This window comes from Phoenix dactylifera, chromosome 15 (assembly GCF_051530095.1).
Source record: "Phoenix dactylifera cultivar Ajwa chromosome 15, Ajwa_hap1_PhDact_Kaust_v1.1, whole genome shotgun sequence".
In the NCBI taxonomy this organism is placed as follows: Eukaryota; Viridiplantae; Streptophyta; class Magnoliopsida; order Arecales; family Arecaceae; genus Phoenix; species Phoenix dactylifera.
Window position 1 is genome coordinate 14,326,204 of NC_143204.1, and position 15,855 is coordinate 14,342,058.

At 36.9% G+C, this 15,855-nt stretch overlaps 1 protein-coding gene across 1 annotated transcript; it reads left to right on the forward strand.

The window, feature by feature from the left end:
- The first annotated feature begins 6,774 nt into the window (after window positions 1-6,774).
- Window positions 6,775-14,047, forward strand: LOC103718573 (uncharacterized). Its single transcript, XM_008807460.6, has 13 exons — window positions 6,775-7,106; window positions 7,353-7,518; window positions 9,269-9,349; window positions 10,226-10,308; window positions 10,394-10,506; window positions 10,615-10,725; window positions 10,906-11,018; window positions 11,107-11,410; window positions 11,494-11,577; window positions 11,688-11,738; window positions 11,900-11,971; window positions 13,224-13,292; window positions 13,651-14,047. The coding sequence occupies exons 1-13, from the start codon at window positions 7,097-7,099 to the stop codon at window positions 13,687-13,689; spliced, it is 1,296 nt and encodes a 431-aa protein (XP_008805682.3). The 5' UTR covers window positions 6,775-7,096; the 3' UTR covers window positions 13,690-14,047.
- Window positions 14,048-15,855: the final 1,808 nt, after the last annotated feature.

Below are 15,855 nucleotides of genomic sequence, written 5' to 3' on the forward strand. Positions count from 1 at the left end.
ATCAGCTTAGCAGCGAACTCGTTCAATCAGAAAGCAACCGGACGGAAAAGAAAGAGAGAGAAAAAGGAGCCAGAGGTCTTTCGAACCTCCATATTGCTTTCTAATTGGACTGATCTACTATTGAGCTGGTGGACATGATCCAACCAATAATTTCTCTAAATTAACAACCATGGGAGCTCGACTGGTGGCCTCTTGCATACTTTGTAGGAAGCTATGGAGATTATGACGAGGATTTCTTGAGTAATATTCCGACTTACAATTCTCCACCACTGGTGTATAAGCATTGTGATTCTCATGGCGGGTGGCCGTATATGAGGATATGATATCCATGTTGTTCCTTTCACGGGACCTCCAAAAACCTTGATTCTTACTATTTCTTAATTGGAAGGGATCAACGTGTGAGTACTCTTCATGCTTGGCTTTCTTCTTCTTTTTTTTTAAATGTATCACCATTGCTGCTCCTCTTTTCCTCTTATGATGGAGTGGAAAGAAGGGCAGATCTAGGTCGATATGCAGGCATGCTCGATTGATGTCTGAACTAAAATGAATAGATGATAATAAATTTTATTATCTTGACCTTTAAAGATTTTTACCACCAAATGCAACCTTCTCCGGAAAAGAGCAGTAACTATAGTGCTATGCTATAATTCATAACTTTTATATTAATTATTGGTTAAGTCATGACCCATAAACCCAATCTGCAAATGATCCATTTTAGGTAGGTTCGATTTTGGCATAAATGGACTAATTTAATAATTAAACGGATCAACCTGCCTAAATCCATTTATTAAACGGGCCATGCTTAGGCTTACACCTTTGACATGTTTAACCCATTTTGACTAATTTAATAATTAGATTGGATCATGATTTGACGCATTTAACCTATTTAAGAGTTGTTTAACCTGTCTAAAATATAATTAAACAATTTCTATCATGTTTAACCTAGCCTGCTTAACTTGTTTATTAGGTTTAAATCTATTTAATCTCTCAAAAATCTACTTAACATATTTAAATCATTTAATGTGATTCAACTTGTTTAGTAAGCAAGTTATATGAACAGAGTTGGATTACATCTTTAATAAATAGGTCAGATTCAAATCCGAATTTTAACCTGTTTAATAAATAGGCCGGATTTAGATTGATGAACTTTTGAATCGACCTGCATTCAACCTGATCTATATCTAACTCGACTTGCCCGGATTGCCATGCCTAACTATAAATTAAGAGATAAATAAATATAATTGAAGATAACTAAAACATAAAATAAAAAATTTTGATCTTTGATTGGTGTAGGGTCTATTCTCAGAATTACAATTTAGTATTTATATATGCTATTTTTTAGCCATTAGACAACAGTCTATCTTTAGTATTGAAACCTATTATCTTCGGTTACTATCATCTTACCTACTTTCTCCTGATGGTTGCCGTGGTCAGTTCTAACCATTTGTCTCTACTTTCCATGTCATAGTTCTTTAATAACCATCTCAAGTTCTGCTCCTGAGTCTTCATCCTATATTAGGCCAATTGCTTAGTTGTGGGAATAACATGGAACTTGATAGGTCTTTAAATCAACATAGCTTTACAAATAGGCCATGCTCACAATCAGCCTGTACTTTACAACTTATCTTTGCAGCTTGGCCGGTGTCTCAAGTAGTCACCTAGCCTAGTTTGATCGACTTCCTTTAAATGTCACTCAGCCTCTCTTACGTGGTGCCATGTGGAAATTTGATTAGCCTACATAGTCTTTTCAAGGTTTGTTCTTTAACTATCTTTTGGGATTCCTTGAGCCTAACCATATCGCATCATTTTAACCCATCTTTATATACTTGATGAGAATATGATGTGTTGCGGGGACGACCTTTGGCCGGAGCCTCACACAACAGCATAGCCCATATTAAGCTAGCAGAGAAAGAGGATTGCGTTACTTCCGAGATATTGTCCGCTTTGGGCGCTCCGGCCCGCGCATTCAGCGCAGATGGGAAAGACTGGTGCCCTCACGGTTGTCCCACAAAAGGCCCCTCGAGAGGAAAGGATTTCCACCTCCCCCATTTAAGGCACAAAATCTTTCCGCTACCAGCTGATGTGGGACTAAATTCAAGGCCCCCTCCCCCCCCACAATATAGTCCCCCAGCGGGAAGGTCCTGTATCGGATTTTACCCGCGACAGCCCCCCAGGCAACCTGAGGGGTAGTCAATGGAGAGAGGAGGCGCCCCTATCTGGCGCGCCATCTGTTGCGGGGACGGCCTTTGGCTGGAGCCTCACACAACAGCATAGCTCACATTAAGCTAGCAGAGAAAGAGGACTGCGTTCCTCCCAAGGTATTGTCCGCTTTGGGCGCTCCGGCCCGCGCGTCCAGCGCAGACGGGGGGAGACTGATGCCCTCACGGTTTTGTCCCACAAAAGGGCCCTCGAGAGGAAAGGATTTCCACCCCCCATTTAAGGCACAGAATCTTTCCGCTACTAGCCGATGTGGGACTAAATTCAAGGCCCCTCCCCCGCCCCCCCAACATGATGTAAGCAGTCCTATCCAACACAATTCTGATTAGTGGCCTCTGTGCTCATCTTGTTAAATCAAACCTTACTGCTTAGCCTACTTTTTATTACCGAGTGTGAGGACTCGTGCGGGCGTGTGTTTAGTCCCACATCGGTTATTCGCTGGGTAGATCTTGGGTACTTATACAGGATCAAAAAACCCAAATAATACCTTACGGCTAGCCATTTTGGTTGAGGTTCTGAGTTGTTACAAATGGTATCAGAGCGGACCCGGCCCATAACCTATGTGGACTAGGAGACACTGCAGCATGAATCCATTGGGGTTGACCACGGACCGATCGTTGTGTTTGTGATTAGATTTAAATGGATTTGAACCCTTAGCCTGACGAGGACGTCAGGACTTGAACGGAGGGAGTATGTGAGGACCCGTGTGGGCGTGTGTTTAGTCCCACATCGGTTGTTCGCTGAATAGATCTTGGATACTTATACAGAATTAAGGAACTCAAATAATACCTTCCGGCTAGCCATTTTGGGTGAGGTTCTGAGTTGTTACACTGAGGAATGAGCCTTCCGTTATTTTTCAATTTTTGGCACCACCATATAGCTGCTACCTAATTGGCCTTTGGGCTTCTACTAAGATGGCGTTTGGTATGGGGTGATGACCCAAATGAACAATGATGTAGGTGGAGATGATGTGATAATCATATTTGCTTGCATCCTAGTGACCCTACTTGGCAATGACATCCATTCCAAAAATTACGTCCAACCCAGTGATGTTAGACCTATTTTTGAGGACAGATTTTCAAGATCACCCCAAGATAGTGATGGTGGGCTAAAAGTTGGGAATAAAAATGCCCTCATTTTAGCAGGGAAGGGTTTGATAATTTTATAAAACAATTTTTTTGGTTGGAAAGTGTTGATGTTCCCTTGGAGTTACTTTGAAAGGTTCTGATTTTTTTAGTCTTGTTGAATTGGTTTGGAAAACAGATTTTGATAATTTGATTTATGTTTATGTCTATTTTTCTATGATTTATTTAAAAATTTTGTTTAATAATTGATATATATATATATATATATATATATATCTATCATGATATTTTTGGTATTACATAGTTAGCGATTTTGGATTTCCATAACATACCAAATAGATTAATCGTGGATACTAGGGATCTTTAACCATTGAAATATAGCATACTAATCATTGGATGATGATCATTGGTGATTTAAGATCACCGTGGCGATCCCATTTGGGTCACCAAATGCCACTTACAGGTTAGCGTGTCATCCAAGTGTTGGCTACAATTTGTCTGCATTTTTTCTCATTTTTCATAGTGCTACTGTTAGATATAATTGTATTAAATTATCTAGAGTAAGATTATGAATTATGTTGGATTGTGCTAGAATGTGCTCCATTGTTTGCTTTAGGGCCTTTACATGTTTTTTACTTAGTTGGCATGCCCCTTTATATTTAGGGCAACATGGTGCACAATTAATTTATAGGTGATCATATATTGTTCCACCAAGCAATTAACAACCGAATAACAATAGCTATGAGCGATCATCATCATCATCATCATCATTAGTCATGAGTTCATTTAAGTATGAGCATGTTGATGAGAATGAGATTATATTGGCGTTGCGGTCATCACTTAGATGATGGTGTTCGCTTTGTCTTTCAGTTGCCAAAGGTCACACCCAACTTTGGACTTGAATAATGAAATATACTAACTGTTTCTTAAGCCAAGCCGACCCAATCTGTTTGTCCCTACTCTTTTGCTGAACTTTGTTCGACCTCACTTGATCTTACATCTTTGCATCTTCCTCGTCTCATGTATGAGAAATCCTAGAATATTACTTTGGAATTCCCACTGAAGTATCATTTAGTTGCAGCTAAAATGTAGTCGTTCAAGTCTCCTACCTTAAAAGTTAAAACAAGAGAAAATATTGTTAAGGAGAATTACATTAGAGAAGAAAATCTCATGATAAAAGATCTGATATCACTATAATTTCATTATCAATGAGTTTTAAACTATCTATTTAGATATTTCATTCTGCTGAAGCAGTCAAAGCCGTGGGCGTTGGATGTTAGATATCCAAGTAGATTGGCTCATTTAATGCGCATAAGTGGATGTCACATCGAAATAACAAGTTTCTTATAGGTCTATATAATAAAGTATAACGTTGCAAAGAATATGGTGGCGTATGCTTCAGATTAAAGATGTCCAAAACAGTACACAAACAAATTTTTTTTTTTAAATAGCAAATGCTATTATTATAAATTATGTTAATGCAAGCCTTAACTGTGATGCTGCAAGGATAAGAAATAGTTCACATAACTTCTTATTTCTAAGAATCTTTATAAATATTTACAACGGTCCTGATTACAAAATAACATATTATTTCTTGTAAGCTTTAAACTTTGCTCATCCGAATAAAGAGAATATTGATTTTTTTTAAGTGCACTAATATATGCTAATTTGTTAAAATAAAAAGAATGCATTTTAGTGCGCGAGACTTCCTATAAGTTACTATTTCTAAGCATTTTTATAACTATTTGCGATATTGCTGATTAAAAAATAAAATAATATATTATTATTTTTTCGTTTTTTAATGCATTGGCATTTGCTATTTCTTACGAATGGACGTGAATCTTGTTACTTGAATATAATAATGTAGCAATTTCATCGTTAAGTCAAGACTCGTTTTTCACATGCTTCTTTATTTTATTTATATTAATGAAACATTTCAATGCATCCGATTAGATGCTTTTATCTTTGTTCATGAGTTACGTGAGCCATGATGCACTAACGTAACCCATTCTTACAGAAATGGAAATTTGAATTTACTCCCTTCTTGTTTATAAAATTCTTGAAGTATTCTACGTATATATGCATCGATTGGAATATTCCGAACAGGTTCTTTGATGAGCCGTGCCGGGATGGTCGAGAGAAGTACCGTCTTGAGAAAGTTAATTCTTTCCAAATAAGCCCTTAGATTATCTCTAATTAGATAAAAAGTCTTTGACTAAACCTTTTACTCGTGATTCTCGTTGGCTATCTCTAGGGACATCTCGCACGTACATGGACAACGACACAATATTAATTGGATGATCTTGGACAGATTTATTTGCTTTCTCCGTCTTCTTTTTGTTTCCATTTATACCAAGTTGACATATGGTTATATTTTTGTTTTACACCTAAATTAGGAGCCAAAGATAAGTGGCTATTGAAATCAAGGCCTTTAATATTGTGAAAAAAATAGAAAATATATAAATAAATTTACCTCATCTTATCAACTTAAGTTTTTGGGATAAATGGTGATTTTAAGATGGCATCAGAGCAGAAGTGAAGGTCAATTTAAGAGACAAGCCTTCTTCTTTTAATTTTAATGATCCATACGCCGTGTTCTCCTATTATTTGCATACCTTAACCATTTTTCTTAACTTTAGCACCATAGCTACAAACCAAGCATTAAATCTTAATTTACATTAACAGTCCCCTTCTATCTATTCTAAACTAATTAAAACTCGAGCTCTTTCCTTCCGAAGCTTGATAAAATCAGGATATTAGTCAACTTAAGCATGATTTGAGTTTAACCAACTTAATTATGGTGAATGTGGTTTCAAAGAGAGTTTAATTTCTTTGGTGGTCGCAGGAGAAGAAGATAAAGGAAATTAAGTTGAAGCCCCTTTTTTTTTGGATACACAAGTTGAAATTTAGATTTAAAGAAAGAGAAAAGAGATGATATAGTTTATTTTAATGCACTAAAGCTACTAATATATTAAATCAAGTATAAGTAAAAAGATAATTGAACAACCTATTTCTAATAGATTTGCGTACAAAAATATTGGACTTACAGCCTACCACATATATTTTTAGATTCCCAAAAAAATAGTAATGAATCGTAGAAACATCGAGAAACAACAAATAAAACAAAGTTGTGCTTGTCAAGTATAAAACTACCAATGCAATCTCTAGAAGATAATAATACATCACAAGAAAGATACGTTAGATATCAAGAATTACGTGTTAATAAATCATGTACTAGTGTCTCCTATGTGGCATGCATACAATGGACGCCCTTCATGCCTCCATGCATCAACCGCACAAGTTTCTTCCGTGTGGCATATAGACATTGGACACCTTTTTACTTTTTTTTTTTTTTTTTGTCATCTACGATATGCTGACGCCATTCCTCAAGCTATTGATTCGGTCCCTGTTTTTTACTTTTGAAGTCCAACCAACCAAGTAATAGGGTGGTTTTTGCAAATTGGACCTCTCTAGGGTTTACTTTCTTTTCCTGACCGCGCCGCTTCAAATGCGAAGCCCGTCCCAACCACCGCTCTCATTTTCCCCCACCTCGGCTCCTGCACCTTCCAGTTCCTCCACAATTCCCTTATCTTCCGACACCTTCTCGTCATCACATGGCTCTGCGCTTCTCCGATCGATTCGATGCCCTCTGCCCTTCTCTGATCTCCAATCTCTCCTCCCAGCTCTTCTCCATCGCTTCCGGTTCCCTCCTCTGTAGCCCTAGATTGTCCCCCGCCTTCTCATTTCGGATCCATCGCGCCAAACCCTGGTACTGATGTCCCTTAGCTCTCTCCATGGGAAAGAGTGAGTGGATCGCTTTAAATTTTCGTCCTATCGATTGAATTCTGCTGTTTGATGGCTTCCATTTAGAAAAGATCGGGTTTTTTTGGCTAAAAGTTAGATTTTTTTGGTTTCACATTAGGATTAGGTCGTAGATTTGTTGAATTGGATTGTGAGATGGTTTACCCCTTTCATGTGGTGTGTTTGTTTGGGGGATATTTTGATTGGCTAGAAAAAAGATGGTTTTTGATGGAGATGTTTATTTTTCAGGCAACCGACGCAAGGCTGGTGCTGATCAGTTTGACAGCAGTGATGCTGATAGCGTGAGTTCTACTTCGACGGCTTTGTCTGAGCTAACGCTGGCGAACGAGACCGAGCATGTGAACTCTTTGGAGTTCGTTCTAGACAAGTACATCGATGCTCTCTATGAAAAGAGGTACTTTTTTTTTTACGTTCTTTGTTCATTTCTAGTTGTCAATTTTTTTAACCCAACGGATAATCTACTTTTGATTTGGCTTTCAAATTGCAGTAGAATAATTATTCTGAGGGGGATGACCTAGTTCCTCTATTCTAGTAATTTGTGTCTCCACTATTGCCATGACTTGGTTCAAGCAACCTTTAATAATTGATTGGTATTCTATTGAAAGTCAAGGGTTCCTAGCCGGACTTGTCAAACGAGTTGAGAAGCTATATGGAAGTGGATATTGAGAAATTAATTACATGAATAATATTAGTACTCCCACAATAAATTTGTCATAGTTTATTGACTATGTAAAGCATATTTTGATTGTTTCTTTATAGTTTGATTTTACGCAACACAACCAATTCTTTACGATTGTAAATTTTCTTAGAAGTATCATGAATTTATTGATATCCTGCATCGAAGCATATATTGATACTCTTTGGAATTTATTTGACTTATGTTTGTGTTGGTGATATGTTTTTTTTCTAATAATATAGCAGAAGGAAATGCTGCTAGTTTTTCCAGTTTATTTTGTATTTTGAAGTAAAATTTCATGCGAACTATTAGGCAGAGATGACATGTAACTCAAGCTAAAGTTATTAACCATCTTGTAGTAATGGAATATATTAGTTTTGCATAGTTTATGCATACATTTTTTAATACATGTGATGCTTTATTTCTTTTTGAAATTTCTATTTTTCAAAGATAATGTAATTTCACACATTAGATAAACTCCTAGTATTATGCATTTATGGACAAGATCCATTTATTTTGGTCCACCATCTGTGCTACTTGTGCATCTTTGCGCATCTCACTAGCAAATGTGTAAATTCACCCCTTCCTTGTATACGACTTAACTCAGCTAGGCCTTATCCCCAAATTAATTGGGTTTGGCTCCTCCATTCTGCTATGTTTAGGGTCCCATTTTTCTAAAAGATGTAGTGATATCAAGTGCTTTCTTCCTACTTCATTCTATGTGATTTTTGGTCCATCTCTTTTCCTCTTTCCTTCTACGTTATATAACCACTCCTTTGCACGGGCCTGTCTCTTGGACTATGTTGTACATGTCCAAACCATCTAAAATTTGTCATTCTTTCAAAATTGTCCTTAGTTGATGCTATCTCTATCCTTTTATGAAAGGTTTTATATTTTATTTTATCTTTTCTTATATTATCACACACCATCTCAACATTCTCATTTCAGCCATATTCATTGTATGCACATACCGTCCAACATTCTGTATCATAAAGCATAGCTAGTCGTATGGCTGTTTTATAAAATCCTAGTTGCACTTCTCCATCTTATCCACCCTGCTCCATCTTATCCTAGTTGCACTTCTCCATCTAATCTTGTAGATAGCATCCTCTTCAATCTCCCCTTACTTATGGATTCACTAATTCTTTGTATGTGAATGTGATATGAGCATCTTATGAGGTCAGTTCTTCTCCTTCATGGTAGCTTCCTTCCAGCAAGCACATTAGATTATCAGTTTGAGCTTATTAAGACCACCCTTAATAAAAAATCAAGCTTAAATAAGCTCTACCCGTATTCTATTCATTATTGAATTTACTACATGGTGTACTTGTTATCTTTTTTATTTTCTTATCATGTGATTTTGAATGATGTATCATTTCCTTTATATCGTTATTTAAATTTATGTAATGGTTACTTCCTTTTATAAGTTGGAGCTGATAAAATGAAATTTGCTTGTTGTATGATAAAGAGGATCTACGAGAGAGACAGCTTTGTTGGGGCTTCTCGATGCCTTTGAAGGTCATGTGCTTCTTACATATGTGGAAAACAAGTGAGTTCTTATTCAATTAAGCTTTCATATAGTTTCTCTAGTAATAATACAGATGACTTGTTGGATAATTGTTCTCCACAGAAGCTAACTAGCAAGAATTAGGGGTACAAATGATCTGAGCTGCTTATGAGTGGCTTGGGCTCGGTTCGGTTCAGGCTTGGCTCAAGCCCAGCTCGGCTAGAAAATGAACTGAGTTCAAATTAGTTTTTGGAGCTTGGCTCATAAATCAGCCAAGCTTGGACATGATCTGGTTAAAAAAAGAATAATAAAGAAGCTCGGCTTGGCTCAATAGAAGCTCTGTTTAGAGCTTATACAAGCCGAGCTTGAACAGCTGAAATCAAGCTTGGCTTGAGCTTGAGCCGAGTTTGAGCGGCTCATATATATACTGAGCTGAGGTCGTGGAACCTGCAACTTGGTTTGTTTGCATCCTTAGCAAGAATATAAGTTGGAAAAGTAGACAATCAGACATATGGAATATGGTCCTTTAAATTTTAGTATTTTAATATTCTGAATTTGCTGGTTTTGTCTGGTGTTTGAGACTGGTTTAACCAGAAAGATGTCCATTTTGTAACCACTTTTACTGAGGAGATACGTCTTATGTAACCATCTTGTGTATTGGATACCAACCAGTTGTACAGTATAGAAGCTTCTGCTTGCACAATCTTGCATAGCAACCTGAAGTTAGCACAAGGTTTTACAATAGTGCATTCTTGCAATGCATTTTAACTGGTGTATTATTTTAGGAACATCTCTTTTTTCTCTCATATGGAATGTAATTTATTTTACTAACGAATATGAGATAAATTTTTTGTTATCCTGGGTCTATAATCCAGATACCTATCGTATTCTTATTTGCATCCTTGTACTTTGCTGCAGATGTATTACTCTATTGCAACAATACATCAATTCAATCAAAAAGGGTTCTACTAAGGAGATTTGCTTAGCTTCTCGGGCCATTGGTAATCCTATAATCCTTTTGAAGTAGTACTTTTTACTTTAACCGGCTGCTCACTTTTCCTTACTGTGTGGTGCTTTTGTTTGAAGGATTGCTGGCCATTACTGCTGGTGCTGGAAGCAATGCACATGAAATAATGGAAGAGTCAGTGCCGCAACTCTCTCGAGCCCTTAAACGTGGATCTGATGCATGCAAGATATCCGTATGCCCTGTTTTAAACTGCAGACCTGCTTTTCTATAGCTCTTTGTGGACTGTTCATGTATATGCTGCTTATTTTATCTGAAATTTTAAATTGATTTACTGTTGTAGGTCCTGGATTGCTTAGCTGTCATCTCCTTTGTTGGTGCAAATGATTTAGCTGAAACTGAAACATCTTTGAAAATCATGTGGGAAGTGATTCGTCCAAAATCAGTCTCCAATGTATGTAACCATGTTATTGGTTTCCAATTCAGTGAGGGTGCAAATTTGTGCAATGCGAAGCTGTGTTTAGGTTTTCATATAATACATTATGAATTTTAATACTTGTGATTCCATTTATAACATCTTGCTGTCTGTGCTATGCATATTTAGACTAACATTGACTTCTTCTTTTACTTTCAGGTTGGGCCTTCGAAAAGACCTAGTTCTGCTGTATTAGCAGCAGCCATATCTACATGGTCGTTTCTTCTGACAACCATCAGTAGCTGGAGAATTAATCCTGATACTTGGAAGGAGTAAGTTGAAATCAAGTCCAACTCTATTACTTATTTTGGAACAATTGATTAATTTTAATTTTTTAATGGTTATAACAATCTGTTTTAGGTCAATTTCATTCCTTTCTACTCTATTGGAAGTGGATGATCGTTCTGTTCGTATTGCTGCTGGTGAAGCAATAGCCCTTTTTTTCGAGTTAGGGATACTGGACATGTCCTATAGTGAGGAGAGTGATGTTGTGAATTTTAATAATGAGGTCAAGCGCCGTACAGTTACATATATGCAATCAATGAAGGCAAAAATATCAGGTCAAATTTATAACCTTTCTATGGAGGCAGGGGGTAAAGGCGCTGACAAGAAAAATCTTAACGATCAGCGAGACTTGTTTCAGAAAATTTGGGATTTTGTTCAGGTACTTCTTTTGTCTCTTATGCAACGTATCTAGTAATGGCTGTCATGAGTGGTATTCTTATTTAAACTGGTATTTGAATTCAGGTGGGTGAGCGTCCAGAAGTATCATTGAGGATTTCAAGTAAGCGTAACATTCTGAGAACTTCAACATGGAGCCAATTAATACAGGTATTGGATTTTTCTCTCTTCTGACTGGCATGGAATGCACTCCTTAGAGCATCTGTTGATTTGTTTATTCAACATGTCATGAAGCATCTGCTAACTTGGTTGCTTAACAGTTGAACTTCTTGAAGCGTTACCTTGGAAGAGGTTTTCTCAAGCATGCACAGGTTATTTTCTATTCTATGATTTGCTCTTATTGATTGTCATAATAAGCTCTTGCTCTTATTGATTGTCATAAGAAGCTCTTGCTCTTATTGATTGTCATAAGAAGCTCACTAATTATGTTACTGACACCTGATGTCTCTTCCGATGTGTCTTGAATATACAGGAAAACGAACTGCTTCATGATGTTTTTGAATATACGGTAGATAAAACAGAAAGTCTATCAGCGAAGGAGAAGGTGGGCTTTTGACTTAAACCAGGATATCGAAATTTATTTTCAGATGAATCTTTTCTTCCTTCTTTATTAATTATATGATCCGCAGGTTTTTCTTTTAATTTATATGACTAAGTTTTTATTTTGTTTATGACAAATAAATGTTTGCTGTCTCCTCCCTCTCCCCCGTCCTATGTTTGTTTCCAATATACTTGCACATTAACGGCAATGCTTTAAACATTCAAATTTTGATCTTCTTTTCGACTGCTCTAGAATGTGTTTGTGACCTGTATAAAACATTACCGTCTTGGTTCCTGAGGATGACAATGTAGTTTGATTAAAATGATCCTGCACTATGAATAAGTTTTGTCAGCTCACTTGGAAGCATATTGATTGTTGCATTACAATGGGAACTGACATGTACGTTGCAAAAATTATGCCAGTGCACCTTCTGAGTGGGATGACAAGTTTGGTTCCTAAGTGCAAGATCTATTTTTGTTGCTTTTGTTCCAGGTTATTTGAGGGCTGGCTGTTCTAAAATTCATTTGACCTTTGTGAGACAGCATTTCAATATTTTTCTTTGGCTTCTGACCTGTACCTCAAAAATGAATGAATGGAATTTCGTGCATCAAATCATTTATTTTGCAGTACTAGTCTAGATTCTTTCCAAATGTAGAGTAACTTTGATGCAATGGTTCACAGTGTTATTAGCTTAAACTCTTATCTCCATAGATGCTTGACATTGATACAAAGACAATTCCCTAGCAAGCCCCCGAAAACTAGCAAGTTCACCAAAAACACCACCTCGTCAATGCACAAATAATGAAGGGGAGGGGAAGAAAAGAAAAGAAAAGGGAAATTCCATTACCACAAATTAGGCATCAATTTTTGGAGGTTTATGCCAGGTTTTAGGCAGTTGAAATATCAAGCATATCTTGTTTTTGAAGACTCTCCTGTATAATATGAATTTTCAGTGTAATCACTAATCCTTTATGATGGAGGAAATTATATTCTCTCAGAACATTTTTGTAGAGTTCGGTAAAATGATTGAGGATTAGTATGGTTTCTTACAGTCTTGCATGGGGAAAAGCTGCATTAGTAGGAATTGCATTGTCGTCTTTATTTTTAAAACAATTAGCTCTATTTCTTAACGTGTGTATGATTGTCTTTGCTGCTTGATCTTTCTTTTGGTTTTTTATGATTGTGTACTTTATTGGCTCAAAGATCCAAAGATGAATGATCCTATGTACGATTTCTGCTAATGTGTCCCATGCAGAAAATTTCAAGGTCAGGGGATGAAAAAGGACGGACTCAGAAGTTGAACAAGGACCGCAGGATGGCTCAGGTAGTATTTGCTGCACAGATCCGAAGCCATTAAACATGTCTACTTTTACGCCTTCCTCTTCCCTGCCTGATTATCATCTCTCTTGCACATCAATGACATGATGGATGAACCATATCCCCGAAGTAGCCCCATTCTCATTAGCAGTCATGCATTTGGGGATTTGTTCCTCTATATAGCTACTAAGATCTTGTAAGATGTTGACTATAGTAGTATGTCAGATGCAGGGAAACTTCTATAACTTAAAATCTAGACACTAGCGAACTTTAGATATGCTCAGTGTAGCCAGAGTCTATGAGAGAGATATTGCTTAGTTGTATTTTTCTCACTTATACATGTTAAATTCCTATCATATATGCAGGCAAGGAAGCAGGGTCACCTAATTGCTCAAGATGCGTAAAGATTGCATGATTGTTTCAAGACTAGAAGATGGGTTTATTCTGAAGGTGGCCTTGCTCCACCAACCCTTTTCCCAATCGTCGGAACCCAGTCTGCAGTCACTGCACGATTGTTGGTTAACTGATTTATCTCCTTATAGAATCTGGACATGTTTATTTGAAAGAATTATATACTCTCCATGTATCTCCTTGCTTATCAAGCCCTTCTATGGCAAAGGCTTGTAGATGCTACAGAACTAAAGCTGGTTGGCTCAACCGGCTAGGATTATATGAGCAACCTGTTGGCTAGTGGAGTACTCTTCCCATTTGTAAAAGGAGCCAACTCACATCCTAATAAATCTTGCATAATTTTTCTGTTTACTGTGCCTGAGTCAGTAAGCTGTGCATCAAAGTCATTCCTTTGTTACAGGTTGAGTCATGAGTAGCTCTGGTATGTTTTTGAAGGTATGAACCCCTGATTTGAGGTCGTAGAAATTTAGTGTGAATGTTAAGCTGTTTAGTATTCTCAATACCCAAAGTCCTGGAAAACATTAGCAAGAAAAAAAGTTGGTGTAATATGATGAACTTGGGAGGGGGATTCATGAATTACTGTTTATGATAGAGGCCTGGATCTGAGTTAGTTTCAAAAAGGATTCGTGCTGCAGTGTTTATTAGCTCTGTTTGCTGTTTGGACTGTAGGTTGGATTGGCTTTAATATCATTTGTAATGATTTAGGAACTCATCTAAGAAGAACTAGCCATTAAGTTGCTGATTAGAATCCTTGTTCCTGCTTATTTATCTAACGTAGGTCTTTTCAATGCATACTAATATCGGATGCCGGTATATACTAATCTGGGATTAAAAACATGGCCTTATGGGTCTTATAATCGGGGTGGCAGCACTATTGCCCTTAGACTTGATTAAACTGATCTCAGAAAACCTACAAAGCTTCTTTGTCTCTCTGTCGATATCAACTATATTAACCCTTGAAATGGGCACACCATCCAGATTTCATGAAATACTTGAGCCCCATTGGACTCTGGAATTTATGGATGACATATATGAAAAAAAGGATATGGATGAAGTTACATCAAAACAAAGAAAGGAAGATTGTCCCCATAAAAAAGAGAAGCAAGGAAGATTGCACCAACCAAAAAAAAAAAGAGGAAGCACAAGGAAAATCAACTACAACCATTAAATTCAGAAAAAAAGAAGAAGAGAGGTTTGGTGATTGTCTTGAACTTGTCCAAGTGGGTTTCAGAAGAAATGGGTGTTTGAATGGCATTAGAAGTCATGGTTTTCTGCAATTCTGTTAACTTCTGTAAAATATAATGTTGTTTGTTTGTTTGTGCAGCGAGATTCTGTAAAGACTCAGAATCATGAAATCATAATCTGTATGTTGATTAAAATAATTAAATGCAAAATTATCTATTATCATTCAATATTTTTTTCTTTTTTAAGCCTGCTTTTTAAACAACTGAACGTCTTCTGAATATTTAAAGCACCCAAAATTCAATTCTAGGAAGAAGATAACACATGATTTTGATTTTTAAAACCTCCAAAGTTGGTACAAGAAATTATAGAGTATCGGTTACCAATATCATGGGAAAAAGCAGTTGAGTGAGTTTTTCCTGCTATTCTTTTGGCCAATTAAAAGGTGCGCCAGCCTATTATCTCTTCATTTTCCTATTTATTCTTACCACTTCAAAAGAGGTGAGGCTCGGGTCTTACTAGGATAGCAGCATGAGAATCCTACCTCCAATGAATTGTACCAAGCCTCTGTATACCAGGATGCCAACTGCTAAACTTTCTCCTTAATTACACCTGATTACTTCAAAAAAATCCTAAACATAGAGACATATGGGTGCAATTCATGGAGATTGGGAAAAAGAGATGCACCAGAATTTCTTTGAATAAAAACAAGAGCAGATTATGGGAGGAACCATAGATATTAGGATGATTTGACCTGTTTGATAAATGAGTTAAGTAGGACGGGTTGGGTTACCTATTTAATAAACAGGTCGGATTTAGATATGAAATTTTGACTCGTTTAACAAGCAGGTCTAGTTCGAGTTGGTGAATTTTTAGCCTGACTCGTATTTGACTTGACTTGGATTCGACCTGATCTGACTCGACCCAATTGCCACCCGCAATGACATATTCATCAATCTCGGAAATGGACGCCAATC

Bases quoted from the DNA above. Each gene is read 5' to 3' on its own strand.
- LOC103718573 (XM_008807460.6), top strand. The intron at 10,507-10,614 runs GTATGCCCTGTT...TTACTGTTGTAG, and splicing joins CTGATGCATGCAAGATATCC to GTCCTGGATTGCTTAGCTGT. The intron at 11,411-11,493 runs GTACTTCTTTTG...ATTTGAATTCAG, and splicing joins AAATTTGGGATTTTGTTCAG to GTGGGTGAGCGTCCAGAAGT.